We start from the raw sequence: 20,017 nt of genomic DNA, 5'->3' as shown, positions 1-20,017 counted from the left end.
ACAAACGTGAAAAAAAAAAACATATTAATCCATCTAACATCCACCAGCCATTTGTCACCCATAGGTGACAAGCTTATCAAAGTGAGTATCAGGTGCACAGCAGCAGATAGTTGAACATTTTTGTACAAACTCCCGTTTTACACAAAAATGTTGCAGCGTTTTACCACTCTGCACTATAGTGGGTGAAGCTTCACACATAGGGGGGGGGGGGGGGTCACAGGAGATGGGCCATTCCTGTAAGCCAAATTTACTGCAATTTATAGCATACATAGAAAGACAAAAAGGTACCTGCACTCACCGCAAGGAAACAGCAGACCGACTTCTATGGATGGCATCTCGGACAGAGCCGACTTCAGGCGAACAGCAGAGCGCTCAGAGTGGAGGCGACTGCCAGCAAAGTTTCACATAGATCACTCTTACGAGGCCGGAAGAAGCGTGATCTGCGCAAAACTTTGCCGGCAGTCGGCTCCACTCTGAGTGCTCTGCTGTCAGCCTGAAGTCGGATCTGTCCGAAATGCCATAGAAGTTGATCTGCTGTTTCCTCGCGGTGAGTGCGGGTATCTTTTTGTCTTTCTATGTATGCTATTGAGTGACTTCGGGTTTCTTGATTCCCAGCACCTCCGGACCCACAGGCATCAGTACTCCACGTTGCCACAGTGACAGAACGCTAGTCTCCACAGTACATGCTGACATAATTGGTCTTTCTCCACAGCAGTGCCCTCTTGCTTGTGTTAGTTAGTATTACTGCAATTTATTCTTACTAGCAAGCTTGAATTGTAGTCCCACTCCCAATTCATGCCAGCTCTGAGCTGGCAAAATTTATATGGCTGACACATAGGCAACCTCAAATGAGCTCTCAACAAATTCAGTGCAGCTGATAGGACCCAGGTTTTACATAGGACAGGCGTTGGAAACACTGGTCTCAGTAAAACCCCACCTTGATATATAATTTTCCTACATAAATCGGTGTAATGTATTTCCCTGATGCCATCTGTCTGCCATCCTGTACCTATAGGCTCCAATGATAAAAACTCCCATGATAAAAAAATAATAATCTATACATGCCTTTTGCTGGATTGTGTGAAATTATAGGGAACTGTTATTCTGAGAAATTGTTTCACCTACCATAGTTCACAAAAGTTTAAGAATGGACAAACCGTATGTGTTGTGAACCCGTCCTGCTTTTGTCGCGTTGTGCGCCACAACAAACCCGAAAATGGGCATCACCACTTAGAAAAAGGATATGGTCACCTAAGAAAGGAGTGTGCCCTCACAACCCAACCTATTTACTATGTAATTCACACAAAATCCTGTGAATAAATAGCTGGAAATTCTCATCAAGGAAATTATGGTCAGAACTTTTCCGACCCGTGTGTCCCCATAGTCAATATAGAGGAATCATGCAACAATCCGCACTAATAAAAACCCAACACCCTTAGTAAATCAGGGCCAGTGTGCATTTTCAGCTGCTGCCAATAAGGACTTGTAAAGATGTTTTATCCATATGAAGCAGCCTGTGCTTATTTATAGCATACAGGATCCTGGATGAGGTGTCATCATACTGTGTATAGCTATGTATGCTCCTCTGTACAGTTTTCTTTTGTGTACCGTAACGCCTGCAGGGATTCTGAATATATGCACAAGACTGAATTTGTTGCAGATTTTGTCCTCCCTATTAAAGTTAATTAGGAAAATCTGCAGCAAGACAGCAGCATATCCACCATGTATGAACATACTCTTAATTTGAATCTTAAAGGGGTACTCTGCCAGAAAACATCTAATCCCCTAGCCAAAGGATAGAGGATAAGTTGTCTGCTCATGGGGGTCCTGCCGCTGGCGACACTGTGATCTCCGGACCCGCAGTGGCCAAGCTTCCGTGTTCCGGGCATCACACCACGCCCCCTCCATTCATGTCTATGGGAGGGGGCTTGATGGCTAGTACGTAGCCATCACACCTCCGCCCATAGATATGAATGGATGGGGCGTGGCGGCTGTAGTTGCCTGTCATCTGTCACTGAATGGCGTTTGCTCCATGTACCAGATGACTGGGGTGCTGGAGCGGAGATCGCGGGGGTCCCCAGAGGCGGGACTTCTGCGATAAGACATATTATCCCCTATCCTTTGTACTCCAGCCAGCTCATTGAAATTAATTGGTACAGCATGGGAATAAAGCAGCAGCTGGTTTTTATAATTCTCCTGCCAGATCTGGCTGCTGTATGCCCCAAATGTGATGTGAATGCAGCTTAAGCTGTTACACCAGAGCTTCCTGGCAATGGCTTATCCCATAGCAAACCTCTTCTGCTATGGACAGTGTATGACATGGACAAAGGTGTCAGCAAAGAGCACTGTTGTCAGACTGGAAAGAATGTCACAAATTTCTCTGTAGTATATCGGTAGTATACAGCAGCTGGTAAGTACTGGAAATGTTAAGATTTTTAAATAGAAGTAATTAACAAATCTTTTTAACTTTCTGGTACCAGTTGATTTGAAAAAAATAAAATAAAACATTTCCACCAGAGTACCCCTTTAAAGGATTATGTTATCACAGAGCTCAGTTCTCTTGCCAGAAATTGGGTTCTCCATAAGATCCTCTGATGTCCTAGTTTGAACCTACATACTGTATATCTGTTCTCCAGCGCAAGCTTGACATTGCATTCACAGGTTACATTAAGATTAGATTGATGTTTTCCACTAAGATCATTGAATTCCCCACATTGTCTGCTGTCAGGGGGAAACAATGATTTTGACATGCCCAATCTTTTCTTTCTCCTGGAGAAAAACAGCTGCCAAAGGTGTCTGGCAGCATCTTAGTCGTCTCATGCTCATGGTGGAGTCAGGGGATATAGCTGCCTGCCAAGCACTTGCTGCTTTAAGTGTATGGCTAGCTTCGGCTCATTGTATTGCCACATTCAGTTAAGCATTAGCTTATTCAGTCAAATGTCTACATTTACATGGCACATGTTAAATAAGATCAGTGCATAGAACCAGGAGAATTGTATAAAGAGTACAGTCAGCGGCAACATTAAAAGTAAGCCAGTTACTTAAAAATTAATGACAGCTAATGAGTTTTTGATGCATTGGGCCCTCGGATTTCCGTCTATTCTCCAGAGACGAAGAGAGGGAAATAAAGTAATCAGATAGGTACTGAGAAATAGACGTGTTATTTTTCTTTGATCATTTTGCTGGAAAACATGCAGCCTTTTATAATACCGCTGGTTACTGCGTGCTATATTATCGTCTGCCACTGCCCCTGGTGCCTGGTTAAAACACTCCTGGGTAACTTCCCACTTGTTCTCATACACGGCTCGGATTTTTATAGCGGATGGGTTTAGTTAATTTATTTTTGGCTTGTACATTGAGAATCCTTTCCTTGCGAAGCCTCTTTCTCGGCAGTAGGTCTAATAATGTTGCTGTATTACACTGTTGGAGCTGATTTGGATAATGAGCCCAGCAGAGATGCTTGCGTCTCTTTCTTCATTCAGGAAGCTAAAACAATGCTTGAGTGTATGCTGGGCCTGTCTTGTGTAAAAGCCAGCCAGTGTGAAAGCATTAAGATGGTGGCCTCCCTCGTTCGAGGAAAGCAGCAGAATCGCAGCTTAATTTTCCTGTCATTGTGGTCCAATAATAGCTTCTCATTCTGTGCTGTGTCCTGACAGCAGTTACTCTCAGAATAAATAATATATGCACTATTCATGGAAAAATGCAGCTTCCCTCACCCTTTCAACTTTGTCTGTATTATTATATTGGCGTGAAGCGTTATACTTTTTTATCGGAGAGCACAGGTTTGGAATATGGCTGCGCTGGTTTTCTGCTCCGTGATATATTTCACATATTGAGCATAACTTCCCTTATATTCTAAGGCAGGAATAATGAAATGCAAGTTATAATAGGTTTTGTTAAAGTGTTGTCATGTGTTACAGTAGCTCTTACTGTGTAGCCTAAACCTATTATAAATAAACATGTGCACACAGAAACTCTGGGGTGAAATATGGATTCTCAACAATTCTGTATTACTGAAGTGCAGGCACTCCATGTACCACTGTTTAGTGTCTCAGTATGGAGCCATATACTTTTTCCGGGAAGCAATGCTTCTAAGGGCAGGTTAATACAGTTAATTACAGCATAGTCTTTGTTCAATTCCAAAGCCTATAAACCTGCTCCCATTGACTTCAATGGGAAACAGGAAATGGTGACATGTCACTACTTTTTCCATGCCTAGCCTTTTTGCATGCCTAGCCTCAGAGTTGTCGTCCCCGCACTGCTCATGGCTCAAGGAAAGGCTCTTAAACAGAACAGGTCCTAAAACAGAATATATTCATAAATTAGTAAGTAACACAATTCAATATACCCACATATGAAATAAGAGACTTATAGAGTTAAGGTATGGGCATAATGGAGTCTAATAAGAATTACTTATACACACTGAAGAAACCAGATGGAAACTTTCAGCAAATTATAATAAAGGACATATCATACAAGTACATTTAACTTTCATACATTTAAAACAAATTTAAAGAGATCTTAAAATCCTTTATTAGGGCAGGTTCACACAGGGTGCATGCGCAGTGTATTTCCTGCTGCGGATGTGCCAATGGCAGTCACAGAGGGCCTGCAGAGTTAGCTTAAGGCTGCGGATGGGTAGCTCTGTGTGTATGCTCGTAGTGGCGGTTTCCTGCTGTAGAAATCTGCCACTACGAGTAGATACCCAGAGCTACCCAGCCACAGCTGGGAGCTCGCTCATCAGCCCCTCTATTCCTTGCACTTCCTGGCCCTGACTTGAAACACAGGAAATGCCCGATCAGTCAATCAGTGGCTTAGGTGGATCATTGCCTTGGCCATTGATTGGTTGGGCAGGCATTTCATGTAAGTCTAAAATGAACCATGAATTGAAAACAAACAAGTTGGTGACTGGTTAATGCTTGCTTTATAAAGCCAGTCTGTGCCTTTTCAGAAAAAAAGCAACTATCCTAATGGGCTACCCCTTTGATAGAAGGGAGTGCTTCATTTGTACCTCCCTCTGCTAGCCATACCAGAGAGCTAAAAAGATAATGGCCCTTATTTACTAAGCTAAACCGACAAGTTTTTGGTGCATAGTGTCTGGCGACATGTCTGCACCAGTGTGCCACAGGAAAATCCGACAAACCCACCATTGCCTTGTGAAAAGATAAAAAATGGGCATGGTCTGTTGCAAAGGGGGCATTGCCGGTCCAAAATGGGGCAAGGTTTCACAACCCAACCTATTTACTATTGAATTCACAAAAAATCCTGTAAACAAATGTCTGGAAATTTCCACTTAGAAAAATCTGTGAATCCCCATAGTAAATAGAATAGAATCCTACAAATCTGAAACAACATTTCACACAAGTAAAAACCTGACACTCTTAGTAAATGAGGGCCATTGTCTCTATTTCCCCTCCTTGCATGCCAATGGCTTTTACAACCCACTAAATTCAGTTTGGTCTGTGAAATGCCTTATTTGTATTGGCATTGTGCACTGCCAGGCTCCAGACTGCAGTTCACAATTGTGGACTAGTACACTTTTTAAGGAGACCCTTCTCATAAAAGGGGATAGTCCAAAGTTGACAAGTCCTTTATTTTACGTCTAAAACAGAAATGTGATATTTAATATAGCATTAAATGGGGTTTTCTAGTGTTGAAAAAAAAAAACCCTACAGGATAGGAAGTAAAAAAAAAATGTATAAAAAAAAAAAAATATGTAAAACCTTATAAAATTATACCCACCCCTACATTCGCCACTGTGTTGGCATCCCCCAGCAAAAGTGTATCCTATAGATTGTGCACATGACGCACTTCTGTCAGGTAAATATAGGTTTCATTTTTGTTTACCCTAGTTGTCTGTGGGGGCAACCCCTAAAGACATCAAGACATGGAATTGAGGCACCCAAATGAGGTGATATTATGAGTAAAACCGGAAAAGACCAGAAGTTAGATTGTTGAATATACTTGAGCTGCCAATTATATAGCAATATAATTATATAGACAGTATTATCCAAACTGGCTATTCATATACATTATAACATTAAACTAGTCCCATTTCTCCAGTAAAACTAGTATCATGCTTTTGTTATATGCTGTAGAAAAGTTACTGAATTAATATTTTATTTTTAACAAAAACAGTATAAAGCTCTACATTTCCTAGATTATTTTTTTTACTAAATAAAAAATAAAATAAAAAAAAAAACACAATTGGATGATTTGAGCTTATGTGAAGGACCTCCCCATGGAGTAAATAGTCCATCTCCTTATATGCACCTTAATGCATTTTTTCATTATTTTTTTTCATTTTTGTGCTAAAACATTGCTCATGTAAGAATGTGTATCTCCTCAAACTGGAGCAACCTTTTCAACTTTACCACGTTTTTAAAACATGCAGTGTTTATCCTGACATCATATCTTTTTCTCATTTCTTCATGCTTCATTGTTTTCAAGGGCAGTTTGAGGTTACAGAGTTAGTGACTATGGGCCTCCGGTATAAAAACTACCGCAAAGTAGAGATCATCATATATAGATCACCCTTAATATTAAAACTACAATACCTCCCTAATATTGTGTAGGTCCATTGTACTACCAAAACAGCTGTGACCCATCAAGGAATTGTGTAACAGTCTCTTAAGGTGCCCTGTATTATCTTGTGCCAAGACATTAGCAACAGTTTTCCAGAACACCCCATAGATGTTTAAATGAATTGAAATCTGAGGAATCGGGGGGCCAAAACAACACCTGGCCATCCCCATGATGTAAAAGACAGCTGGATTCATCAGGCCACCTTCTTCCATTACTCCATGATCCAGTTTATGTGCTCAGCTGTATGTTCTGACACTTTTCTATCATAACCAGCATTAACTTTAGTAATTTGTGCTTCCGTAGCTCTACACACTACCCTTTCCGTTCCATGTACATTAATGAGCCTTGCTGATTCAGCAATTGTTTTTTTCTTCAACCACTTTTGTAACACCCCACAAGACCTGCCCTTTTTCCGAGGCTCTGACCCAATTAAATAACTACTTACTTGCTGCTTAAATATCCCAGCCATTGACATGTGCTTTTGTTACTGTTATTCCCTTCACCTATCAGTGTTTTTTTTTAAATGTCATGGCTTCTTGGCGTATGGCTATAGTAACCAAATAGAATTATTCAGATTTCAATTTAAAAAAAAATTGAACCTTAAATTACAAGCAAATTCTTTGTTTTTCTAGTTCTCAAAATATGACTTCTTGTGTCAGTTATTTGCAGTATTGTTAAGGCATAATGTTACATACTGTGGCACTGACTTGCCGCAATGTGTCAGGAAAGCAGAATGTATTATTTTCTCTATGGGGCTTCTAAAGTATTGTGATCACTATTTTTATACAGTGTTTGCTTGCGTGGAGTAAATATGTAGGGCTATTGGATGATTTTGGCCAACTAGGTCATAGCATCTTGATAAATACAGTTTATTTTAGATTTGTGTAATAGACTGGTACACCTCTCAGAACGTCAGCCAATATTAAAGGCATTGTCCAAAAACACCTTCCTCACTCTTGCACTGCTCCTGGTATTAAAGAGCTTGGGACCCCTGGCTGTGCTCAGAAAATCAGCAGCCACAAGGTGTCCTGCCTCAGCAACTTATTGGCTAAGTGGGCTTGTGACATTATGTCCCCCAACACCGAAAAAGCACCACAGCTGGGACTAGAGCTTTGTAATACCGCCAGTGGCATGGGAATGAGAAAGAAACGGGAACATATGCATCTTGAAAATGTAACCCCTTTGACAAATGATTTCCATTGTCTCTGAGTTAAAAAGAGGGGTGTAGCATTGCATGCTATAAATTCTTCAAGGCTTTAGGCAGCCACACATTAAAAAAAAAGGTAGTGGAACATTGTAACCACTTAAATGAATGGGAAACCTTGGTACATTGCTGTTCTAAATCCTCTAAAGCAGGCCATATACAGCATATGGGCAGGAGTTGACCAGTCAAGACAACCACTTGATTTAGCAAACCCTAATGTACTTAAGAAAGTATTGAATATCGATAAAGTGCTACTGCCGCACAGACACGTCAAAAGTTTAAATTGGTCAGGGTCTGTACAGTAGGTTAAAGATTTGTAATGAATTAGGCATCATAGACACTCTGAACTTGTCCTTCATTTATATCACTAAAACTTTGTTAAAATAAAGGTTATGGCATTAAAGCAGTAGAATAATTCAGGTAGTACTGTTATTTGTTATAAAGGCTGCATTTTGCAACATCATGGTTTACTGATATCATAGAATGGCACAGCACAGGTGCCAAGTAGTTCTTTACAACATTACAGGTAAGTTTGAAAATAACATTATATATGCATTTTAATATTATTGGTTTGCTTTTTAACTACAGTATATAAGTAAATTACACCAAATATTAAAACAACTATAGGTCAAGGACCTACATAAATGATCTAGCCGCCATTTATATTTTAGTACTTAGATTTAGTATAAATGTACTTTGCAGTTGTTTTATTAATATGTGTCAAAAAAAAAAAAGATAATAATAATAATTCAGAATATTAATTTTTTCTGTTCTGTTATCATATCACTACAATACTTTATAGCTGTAGCACCTTTAATAATCTGCTATTGCGGCCCTCTCAATTATACCTTATTAGCGGTATTTAAGTGCAAGGGACTGATAAATAAGTCAGCTTGATCAAACTCAGGAGGAGATAGCAAAAGGTGACTCTGATGGGAAAACAATTCATTAAAGCATCCCCCTGCTGTGAAAACATTGGCACGAGATGGGCTTATTTAACAAGTGAGTGGTGAAAAGGGTGCAGGAAGGTCACTGTCACTGGATAATGCTAACCAATTACAGATCAACTGTGTCACACAGAACTAATATGCTAATGGCTGTTCCGGAGCCAGCGCTACCTTCCTATGAAATGATAAGTGACAAAAAAAAATAATAATCATAAAGAATTAGTTGGTTGCGCTTTCTCAGAAAGCCATTCATTCTAGAGGTCACACCAAGATTGAAGAGCCGCGGAGGGCTCAGTGGTTGTAGTCACAGTTCCATGATTACACATTGGATATTATCACTATACACTGCCATGCTGGTCAGTACTGTACTTTGCTCGGCATGACTTCTTATTGCTATGCATGTCATTGTACCACTCTGCATGCCATTATATTCCATAGCACATTGCATGCTTGCCTTACAATAAAAACAAAAAAACTTTCTTTAAGCCTTTCTACATTTCATACAAAATGAACAATTTTATTATTTAATTTGATCTAATACATTTCATTTAATAAAGGATAAACGAAAAGGAAAATTATACAGACAATTAGCACATGACTGGCTTGGACTGGATTAAGAGATGGATAAGCAATTTACCCTGTATTTGTTCAATTGCTTTATGGGCTTTGTGGAAAATGGAAAGGCAAAAATGTAGTGTAATATTGTAATATTATAAATTGCTAGTATATAGTATTGTGTGTATTATTGACAAGAAATCATACTCCTCAATATGGCATTTTTTCTGCATTTTTTTTTTATTAAAATGGGCACAGTCAGATACAAAAACTTTTTATATGCTGTTGCTGATGAAAGACCTTTTGTAATATGGTTGTTTAAAACTTTTTTGAATATTTTAAAAAGAAAATGGCTCCTGAAAATCCCACCACTAGAGATCCCCACACTTACTGGGACACTAACCAGTCCAGCAGTAGAATCAGGCTTGTCCATGAGTCATTGACAAGAGATGACTCATGGACAAGGCTGTATAGGCAGACACACCAATCACCTCCCACCACCATAAGGAGGAACACGCCCCCTTCCCTTCAGAGGATTTCTAACACAAAAAATTAGATGTACATAGTAAAGATTAGGTATTGAGTAACATATTACATTTTTTTGTGAGATCTAAAAGATATTCTTTAAATCAATATATATTGGACCCCACCAATTCCCCTCACAAATATGTTATGCCAATCTACAATCACAGTGGGATATTTACCAGTAGTTTCCAAGCAAATTGCAATAGTGAACTATTAGGTGTTAATGTACATTATTTATTTAATAAGCTTAGTTGCCATAAACCTTCCTTAATGCATAAGCAATATGTTAGTAGTATATTATTGATAAATGCGCCACTCAAAGCAATTTACCTTTCTGCATTGCATAACTTTAGCTGTAAACATCTGAATAAATAAAAGCAATATGTATGGAATAAAGCAATTATAAATAATAGAGAACAGATGAAAGTGGCAAATGTGCACAATTTTTATTGACTTTTAAGCAGAAAAAAAATTCTGAAATTATTACTATACCATTAAACCCAATGTACACATTAAAGTTGGTTTACACTGCATTAGGTATTACATTAGACAGGAATGCTTGTAAAGGGTGACTGACTGGATGCCTATGGCTGCTGTTGACGTCAACCACGCTTAAAAAAAAAAAAAAAAGATATATATATATATATATATATATATATATATGCAATGGGATGCCAACCTATACTGGCCAAATGTATAGCAATATGGCAGTGCAGGCATATGCAAGTCAATTGCCACATCAGATTATTTTTTACTAAAAAGATAATACACAATAGAATTTTATCAGTAACAGTTAATATTATTTAACAGTGTTTTTTCTATCTTATATGGGGAGTATCATTTCAGTTTCCTTACTATGTTTTATTTCCAATATTTGAAAATTATACCTACCATATTTACCGGCGTATAAGACGAATTTTATTACCTCGTAAAATTTTCTAAAAAGTCGGGTGTCGTTTTAAATGCCGGGTGCTGCAGTCGTCCGGGATGCCTGGGGTATGCATTATCCATACCTCGGGCGTCCCGACCGAGATTAACTTCCCCCCATCACATTCGCGATATCCTTGTGTCCCGAAAGATGTCTTTGGGACACAAGGATGTTCCGTTACCTTTCTGCGGCCCCAAGTTAACTTTAAAAATGCTGGGGCTGCTGGGAGGTAGAACACGCAGGAACGTCACTGACGTCTCATGAGTGCGCCCATAGCAACAGCAGAACGGAGCAGCAAGGACGCGCGGACATGGTAAGTTACCAGGGGCACATCATCTTCGGTGCAACGAGGAGGAGCAGTGGTCAGAGCACTGAAGTGGGGCAGTACACAGACATACAGACTCCAGCCATACACTTTATATGGCTGAAGGCTGTATGTCTGTGGGGTCCACTGCCTACCTAATGTGGGGAAACTATACTGCCAACCTAATGTGTGGGAACTACAGCTTAATGTGGGGAACTATACTGCCAACCTAATGTGGGGGGGCTCTATGCTGCCTATCTAGTGTGGGGGAAACTATGCTGACAACCCAGTGTGGGGGAACAATGGTAAGGTACCATATCACGGTAGAGGGGTAGTCTTATACGGCGGGTATTTTATTGTAAAGGTTGGGGGTAACTGTAAAAGTTGGGGGTCATCTTATACGCCCAGTCGTCTTATACGCAAAAAAATACGGTAGTTATCTTATTATATTATTCATATAACAATATTTCAGTATACAGACAGGAAAAGCATATCATGAGATTAAAAATGCTTTTTTCACAAATACACACACGCACATTATTCACTAGGTATAATTTTCATTCTGTATTTAATTGCTTGTCAATCTATTGATTTGTATCTTGAAGACAAAAAAAAATTAAGTAATGTATTTTTGACATTGTTTGCTACTGTCTGATTTTTTACAGTTTCATGCTTCTTTAATTTCACCACCCCATCTGGAAACGTTCTGTCTCCAAACTACCCAGAAGAATACAGCAATCACCTGCACTGTGTGTGGTTGATCATAGCCAAGCCTGAGAGCCGAATCCACTTGGCATTCAATGACTTTGACGTTGAACCCCAGTTTGACTTCCTAGCAGTAAAAGATGGAGGCTCTCCGGAATCACCTGTCTTGGGCACTTTCTCAGGGAACCAAGTACCACCTTCATTGACAAGCAGCGGTCATGTGTTAAGACTGGAGTTCCAGACTGACCATTCCACTGAAAAGCGGGGATTTAATATCACATTTACCAGTGAGTTCTACTACATGCACGTGACTCTGCAGTTTTAAATGTTGTACAGTAGTTTAAATCAGTTTAATTTAGCAATTGGTATTTTTTTGGGGCCCATTAAATGGACTATGGGCCATGATAATGTACACAATACAACTAAAAACAATTAAAATTAAGGCTAATTGCTATAGTACAAAATATATTGGGAGGGATCAATTTTTATCAAGAAAATATTTATTAGACATATTTAAAAAATAGATTCATTTTTATTGAATAATTGTGGGGTACAATGTTGTTTTTAGGTAATAATTAGGTAAATAATATATAATTAGCTATATAATCTATAATATATAATTAGCTATATAATCTTTATAGCAGTTGGAGCTCCATATAAATATAAATATCATTACTGTTTGCATATACCACTGGAGATAGTCTAGGAGCTTACTGCATACTGTTGTGCATAGAACTGTATAATAAGACAATATGCAGTAAGCTCCCATGTGTTTTTCCAGTGGTAGTTGGCAGCAGCAAGCCTTTATGCTAAAGCTGGGAATTGGAGCAGGGAAAAACAGATCTCTGACCACTCTAGGGATTTATGAAATGGTCACTAACCTTTCAGCAAACTAAATCAGTAGTGCAAGGGAATAAGCAAACAAACTTTGTAATATATCCTATACAGCAAAACACATATTTTTTTTACTTATCAAGCTAAAATTGCTAAAAGTTGGCATATACAAAACAGATGATCAGTTCACTAAGCAAACAGGTTCCATGATGCCCACAAGCAGGGCCGGACTGAGGCTAAAAACCAGCCCTGGAAAAATTGTCATACCAGCCCCACAGCATTGCGTCACTGTAGCAGTCACTGGCTGCAGGGAAGGGACAGGGAAGCCTGGCACTTGATTTGCCATGCCTCTATAAGAGAACTATGTTGTGGCTGCGCCCTGAAGTCAAAGGGGTGCAGCCTCAACATACAAGATAGTAATGTGGTATTAAAGGGGTACTCCGGCGCTTAGACATCTTATCCCCTATCCAAAGGATAAGGGATAAGATGCCTGATCGCGGGGGTCCCACCGATGGGGACCCCCGTGATCTTGCATGCAGCACCCTAGTTAAAATCAGTCCCCGGAGCATTTTCGCTCTGGGTCTGATTACCGGCGACCACGGGGCCGGCGGCATGTGACGTCACGCCTCCGCCCCCATGTGACATCATGCCTCCGCCCCCGTGTGACATCACGCTCCGCCCATCAATGCAAACCTATGAGAGGGGGCGTGACAGCTGTCATGCCCCCTCCCCTAGGCTTGCATTGAGGGGGCGGAGCGTGACATCACATGGGGCGGAGCCTTGACGTAACAACACTCCGGCCCTGTGATCGACAGTAATCAGACCCGTAGTGAACACGCTCCGGGAACTGATTTTAACGGGGTGTGGCGTGCAAGATCACAGGGGTCTCCAGCGGCGGGACCTCGTGATCACGCATGTCTAAGCGCCAGAGTACCCCTTTAACTCTATGTAAAATCCCCTTGGGAAAAACAGTAAAAAAATTAAAATAAAAGCAACCCCCTCTTTTTTGCACTTGAGCTACCACCAGAATCATGGAACTCAGTTCCCAGTGTCCAGCACTACTAGGTCAGGTTATGTGATCTCACACAGCTGCTCATTCAATTACGGGCCGAAGCAATGTCCACCCTCAGGCGCTGATTGGATGGCTGGCCATGTCACGTCACCTAACCAAAAGTGCCAGGGACACAAATTACACAGAGACATAGTTTGAAAATGCTACAAGAATACAGGTAAATAGTCACAGGGGTGGGTCCTGGCGGCTGCTCCCTGCCCAGCCGGCTTGATTGACATGTCTCTCTTGTCTCTAGCAGTGTATACGGAGACCCTGGAAGACAGTGGTCAGCATTACAAAGTCAAACACTACACCTTTTCCCGACTTTGCAGGTTCCTGCATACAGATGGGGTGCTCTATCCCAATAGTTTATAGTAGTGAGCATAACAATCTCACAGTAGAAAATTATTGGAAGCACTCACTAATCAACTGGGAATCATTTCCTTTGCACAGGCTTTGATAAATCTCCCCCAGGTCTCCAAACTGTGGACTGTTAGCTGTTCCAACAACGCTCTGTGCATGCTGGGAGTTGACGTTTTACTGGGAGTTTTAGTTTAGCAACAGCGTGAGATCCATAGTTTGGAGACCACTGATACAGGGAAAGATGCGTCACCTACCCTAAGGACTAATTACTAGTGTTGAGCGGCATAGGCCATATTCGAATTCGCGAATATTCACGAATATATGGACGAACATTCGTCATATATTCGCGAATATTCGCATATTCGTAATATTCCCGTTTTATTTTCGCATAAATGAAAATTCGTATATGCGAAAATTAACATATTCGAAAATTCGCATCTGCAAAATAAACACACGAAAATATTCGCATATGCGCAAATTAGCATATACGAAAATTCGCATATGTGAAAATTCGCACATCAGTCTCACATTGTAGTATTAGAGCCTTCTTTACACCACACAAGCTGGAAGCAGAGAGGGATGATCACTGTGATGTGTACTGTGGAAAAAAAAAAAAAAAAAAATATTCGTAATTACGAATATATAGCGCTATATTCGCGAATATTCGCGAATTCACGATATTCGCGAATAAAATTCGCATTGCGAATATTCGCGAGCAACACTACTAATTACCGGGTCTGGTGGCATTTAGAAACTAAGATTACTTTGAATGACCGAGTGTCTTAGTGTCCTGGGATCGTGATGTCTGCTGTTTGGGCAACATAAAACTGATAACAGGTTCCCCTTAACTGTAGTTAAATATAAACAAATATAGCTATTTAAAAATAATGAATAAACAACTTAAATTGCAAAAAAAAAAGAGTGAACCAAAGTGCCCCTCCCTTACAAAGTAGTAAGGTCTCCTCTTCCCATAACCTACCCCCTACCCCACATTACAGTTCCCCCCCCTCATCACAAGTCCCCCCGTCTCCAGCCCCCAACATCACAGCCCCCTACATCAAAGGCATCCTCTCTTCAGCCCCCAACATCACAGGTAACCCCTTTCCAGCTCCCCATATCACAGGTCCCACATAACTGGTCTCCCCTCTCCACCAGCACCCACCAACATTACAGCCCCCCCCCCCTTTGCAGCCCCTCACATCACAGTTCCCCCCTTTGCAGCCCCCCACATCACAGGTCCCCCCCCCCCTTTGCAGCCCCCCACATCACAGGTCCTCCCTTTGCAGCCCCCCACACCACAGGTTCCCCCCTTTGCAGACCCCCAACATCACAGTCCCCCCCCCTTGCAACCCTTCACATCACAGGTCCCCCTTTTGCAGCCCCACACACCACAGGTCCCCCCTTAGCAGCCCCCCCACACCACAGGTCCCCCCATTGCAGACCCCCCACATCACAGGTCCCCCCTTTGCAGCCCTCTAACATCACAGTTCCCCCCCTTTACAGCCCCTATCATCACAGGTCCCCCACCCCCATTTGCAGCCCCTCACATCACAGGTCCCCTTCTGCAGCGCCCCCCCCCCCCCCACACACACATCAAAGGTCCCCCTCTTACCAGACTCTCACACACACACACCACATAACAGGACTCCCACCCTTTCCCTTACATAGTAATAACATTTGGTTCCCTTTTCCTCTCACCCAGTATAGTAGATCTTCCCCCGAGCAGCTGCAGTCACTGTGGGGACAGGAGGAGGGGCCAGGAGCAGTGAGGAGGCAGAGAGTAGAGGGGAGAGTACTGTCTGTACAGCTCCCATTACAGACTCTGTACCGCAGTCCTCCGGACCTCCGCTCACTGTATCAGCTGTCAGGAGCCTCAGGATCTGTGTGTGATGCTGCAGCTGAGGAGTAAACAGGTCCTGACAGACTGACACAGTGACTTGTCGGGACTCAGGCAGCCTACGCTCGAGCCACTGCCGGCCCACAGGGCAGCGGCCTACCGGGAATATTCCGGCTATCCCGGTAAGCAAGTCCGGCCCTGTCCACAAGTCTATGCAAAGGAGTGGGGAAGGAGAAGTTAGCTGCTAAGTGAGACAGGGACAGAGGGAGACAAACAGTAGCTACTAAAAGATCTAGTGATTGTTATATCTTACATAAGTGCTTGATTCACAGCAAAAACTGCTCAGTAATGCTCTAAAATGTCCCTCATGCTGCTGCTTCTGAGGGTATACTATAGAGGCATAGAGGAGCAGTATTCCTTCTTTAGTATGTACATTATATAAGAGACATCATTGAAGCTAGTCTCCACCTACTAGCTCTGGGACAATTAAAAATAGAATGGGAGGGCCTGCGGAGGGAAAAACTGATTAAAAACGTATACAAGTTAAATAATGCCCAGAAATACTGCTACTTCACATACATACTCACACATGACAGCTTATCCTAAAGTCTATTAAAAGGTTAGTGACCATTTTAGTATACAAGTTCTCTGCCCCTAAACATCTTATCCCCTATCAAAAGGATAGTGGATAAGATGTCTGATCATGGGGGGCCCACCACTGGGGACCCCCTCGATCTGCCTGCTGCACCCGGTGTTCATTTAGAGCATTAGGTGCAGCGCCAGAGGCTTGTGACATCACGGTCATGCCCCACTCGTGATGTAACGGCCATGCCCCCTCAATGCAAGTCTACGGAAGGGGGCGTGGTGGCCGTCACGCCCCCTTCCATAGGCTTGCATTGAGGGGACATGGTCGTGACATCACGAGCGGCAGGGCAATACCGTGATGTCACAAGCCTCTGCCCCGCATGGCCATTCACCCGGCTTGGCCACTGCTGACCCAGAGATCGGGGGGGTCCCCCGAAGATTAGACATCTTATCCTTTGGATAGGGGATAAGATGTCTAGGGGCAGAGTACCCTTTAAAGATAAATGCAAAAATAGACATCTGTAGCCTGCTGATGAACTTGCATGGCAAAGGTAGGATATATGTATTACCCCACCAAGATGTTGTGTTATGTGATTTATTTAATTGCTAAAAACTGTTATTTTACACAATTACTATTGTGTAAAATAACAGTTATAAATGAAAATTAATTATATATACCTGCCTACTGAATCTACATTTTACTTACTAGTGGTTTCTTGGTCTATGCTCGTGCATGTGCAAAATTGCTCATTTGTTTTACAATTCTTTCCTTAAATGCTTTATGCAGAGTTCTTTGTTGACTGAATATATGTATGATATCATGTATGTTTTTTTTCATGAAATATTCAGTCTGTGTCCAGCAACAAAGAGCAAAATACGTAGGTATAATACTATGTACAGGAAGAGTCATAATACTGTTAAATAGGCTTAGCATGAAGATTGTTCTTTCTTTTACTTAATGAATTGTGTGGCTACTCATCATTGAATGCAAAACACTGCAACATAATATGCCTTTGTGTGGACATCTGCATTGCAGCTTCCTATGCCAACTGTTGCCCCATATTGTATTTTCACATTATTGTTTCAGCCACAGTTGCTGATACCAAACAGATTTTTCTATGTATGCGGCTTCCTGTAGGGATAATGTTGCAGCGGCAAAGCTTCTGTGAGAACCAGGCATGAAGTATATGACCTTGTTTTTCTACATCTAGAGCAGCCAAACACAGCAGCTGGATCCTTCTTTGGGACTTAAACTCGGTTTCTTTTCCATCTCTTCCTCATTGCTTCGCTTAAGTGAAGGCCGATAAAGACTAAAGACTAACTAATATTTAGAATTGGTGGGAATTATTTATTCATAAATGTATAGCAATATCCATCATATGCATGAAAGTACATTGTGTTAACCCAGCATTAAATAAAGAGAGAGGTGAGCAAATAAAAATCCCCATTAATTAAGAGCTGCATTTAGCCAGGCACTCCATTATGGAGCATGATTCATAGAACTATTTCCAGCCATAAATTGATGATAATCTCAATGACCTGCTTGATGGATTGTAAATAGTGTGGATAATTTATGATCTCCACTGGCTTGTCTCATTTCATCCCCTCCTCTGTGCAGTAACTTTTATATAAAGGTTTAGACTCATTTATACCAGCGGTTAATTTCTGGTCAGGTTTGACGCAATATGTGACACAGTCGGTTTCCATTGTTAACAATATTAGCACAAATGCATCAATTAATCTTAACCAATGAGATAGAACTGATAGAAATTCTCCTTAACTTCTGTGTATCTTCTTATCCAGCTTTCAGACACAATGAATGCCCTGATCCTGGCGTACCAGTGAATGGAAAGAGGTTTGGAGAGAGCTTGCAGCTGGGAAACTCAGTGTCCTTCCTATGTGATGATGGCTTTATCCGGACACATGGCTCAGAAACCATCACCTGTATCTTAAAAGAAGGAAATGTTGTCTGGAACAGCGCAGTACTGAGATGTGAAGGTAATGTCATGAGCTGAGGTATGTACTTTCAAATCACCCAAGTGCAAGTAAAAAAAAGCAAGTGTTCACACAAAAAGGTGCACGAGGAAGCAGTCTATTGCAAGCCCTTCTCCGAAAGGTGAGAAGGCCTCCGGGCCAAAAGGCACCTGAAAATTTCTAGGTACAATGTCCCCTTTCGCCGAAGCTACTCAGGGACCGAAAAGTGTTGCTGGCGAACAACTTGACGTTAACAAAGTTGCCACCTAGGAACCAGTAAAACCGGTTCAGCATTCCTGCCGGGGCATGGCAGGGGCATGACAGGGAAGTGAGGAACCTAATGGCTGCACACACCTCCCCTAGACTGGCAGGAGAGACACCCAAAAGGGCTACCACACCCTGACCAAATCCTAGTGAACACAAAAGAATAGAAAATAAATAAGTGGATGTGTATGGTCATTCTAGGGTAATCTGTCATTAGATACACTGCTCAAAAAAAAAAATAAAGGGAACACTAAGATAACACATCTCATTAGAGATGTCCTCCCAGACCTGGACTAAAATCATGGACTCCTGGACAGTCTGTGGTGCAACATGGCATTGGTGGATGGCGCGAGACATGATGTCCCAGATGTGCTCAATCGGATTCAGGTCTGGGGAACGGGTGGGCCAGTCCATAGCATCAATGCCTTCCTCTTGCAGGAACTGCTGACACACTCCAGCCACAGGAGGTCTAGCATTGTCTTGCATTAGGAGGAACCCAGGGCCAACCTCGGGAAAACACATGGGCTGTGAGGGCTTTGCAGCCACCCAAAGAAATGCCACCCCAAACCATTACTGACCCACCGCCAAACCGGTAATGCTGGAGGATGTTGCAGGCAGCCGAACGTTCTCCACGGCGTCTCCAGACTCTGTTACATCTGTCACATGTGCTCAGTGTGAACCTGCTTTCATCTGTGAAGAGCACAGGGCGTCAGTTGCGAATTTGCCAATCTTGGTGTTCTCTGGCAAATGCCAAATGTCCTGCATGGTGTTGGGCTGTAAGCACAATCCCCACCTGTGGATGTCGGGCCCTCATACCACACCCATGAAGTCTGTTTCTGACAGTTTGAGTGGACACCTGCACATTTGGAGCCTGCTGGAGGTCATTTTGCAGGGCTCTGGCAGTGCGCCTCCTGCCCCTCCTTGCACAAAGGCAGAGGTAGCCGTCCTGCTGATGCATTGTTGCCCTCCTACGCCCTCCTCCACGTCTCTTGATGTACTGGCCTGTCTCATGGTAGCGTCTCCATGCTCTGGACACTACGCTGACAGACACAGCAAACCTTCTTGCCACATCTCACATTGATGTGCCATCCTGGATGAGCTGCACTACCTGAGCCCCTTGTGTGGGTTGTAGACTCCATCTCATACTACCACTATAGTGAAAGCACCGCCAACATTCAAAAGTGACCAAAACATCAGCCAGGAAGCATAGGAACTGATTAGTGGGGGTGTCTTGCTAATTGCCTATAATTTCCACCTGTTGTCTGTTACATTTGCACAACAGCATGTGAAATTGATTGTCAATCAGTGTTGCTTCCTGAGTGGACAGAGTAATTTCACATAAGTGTGATGGACTTG

At 42.0% G+C, this 20,017-nt stretch overlaps 1 protein-coding gene across 2 annotated transcripts in view; it reads left to right on the top strand.

Annotated features, from left to right (window-relative positions):
* Nucleotides 1–20,017, top strand: part of CSMD2 (CUB and Sushi multiple domains 2) — a 1,018,208-nt gene that overhangs the window by 773,272 nt on the left and 224,919 nt on the right. For both annotated transcript variants that reach the window (XM_056557006.1, XM_056557007.1), the window contains 2 exons: nt 11,714–12,040; nt 18,227–18,421. In XM_056557006.1, the coding sequence (XP_056412981.1) occupies nt 11,714–12,040; nt 18,227–18,421 (522 nt within the window). The remainder of the gene's footprint in view (nt 1–11,713; nt 12,041–18,226; nt 18,422–20,017) is intronic.

This window comes from Hyla sarda, chromosome 2, assembly GCF_029499605.1.
Source record: "Hyla sarda isolate aHylSar1 chromosome 2, aHylSar1.hap1, whole genome shotgun sequence".
In the NCBI taxonomy this organism is placed as follows: Eukaryota; Metazoa; Chordata; class Amphibia; order Anura; family Hylidae; genus Hyla; species Hyla sarda.
Note: the sequence above shows the minus strand (reverse complement) of the source record. Positions and strands in the feature narration are given on the sequence as shown.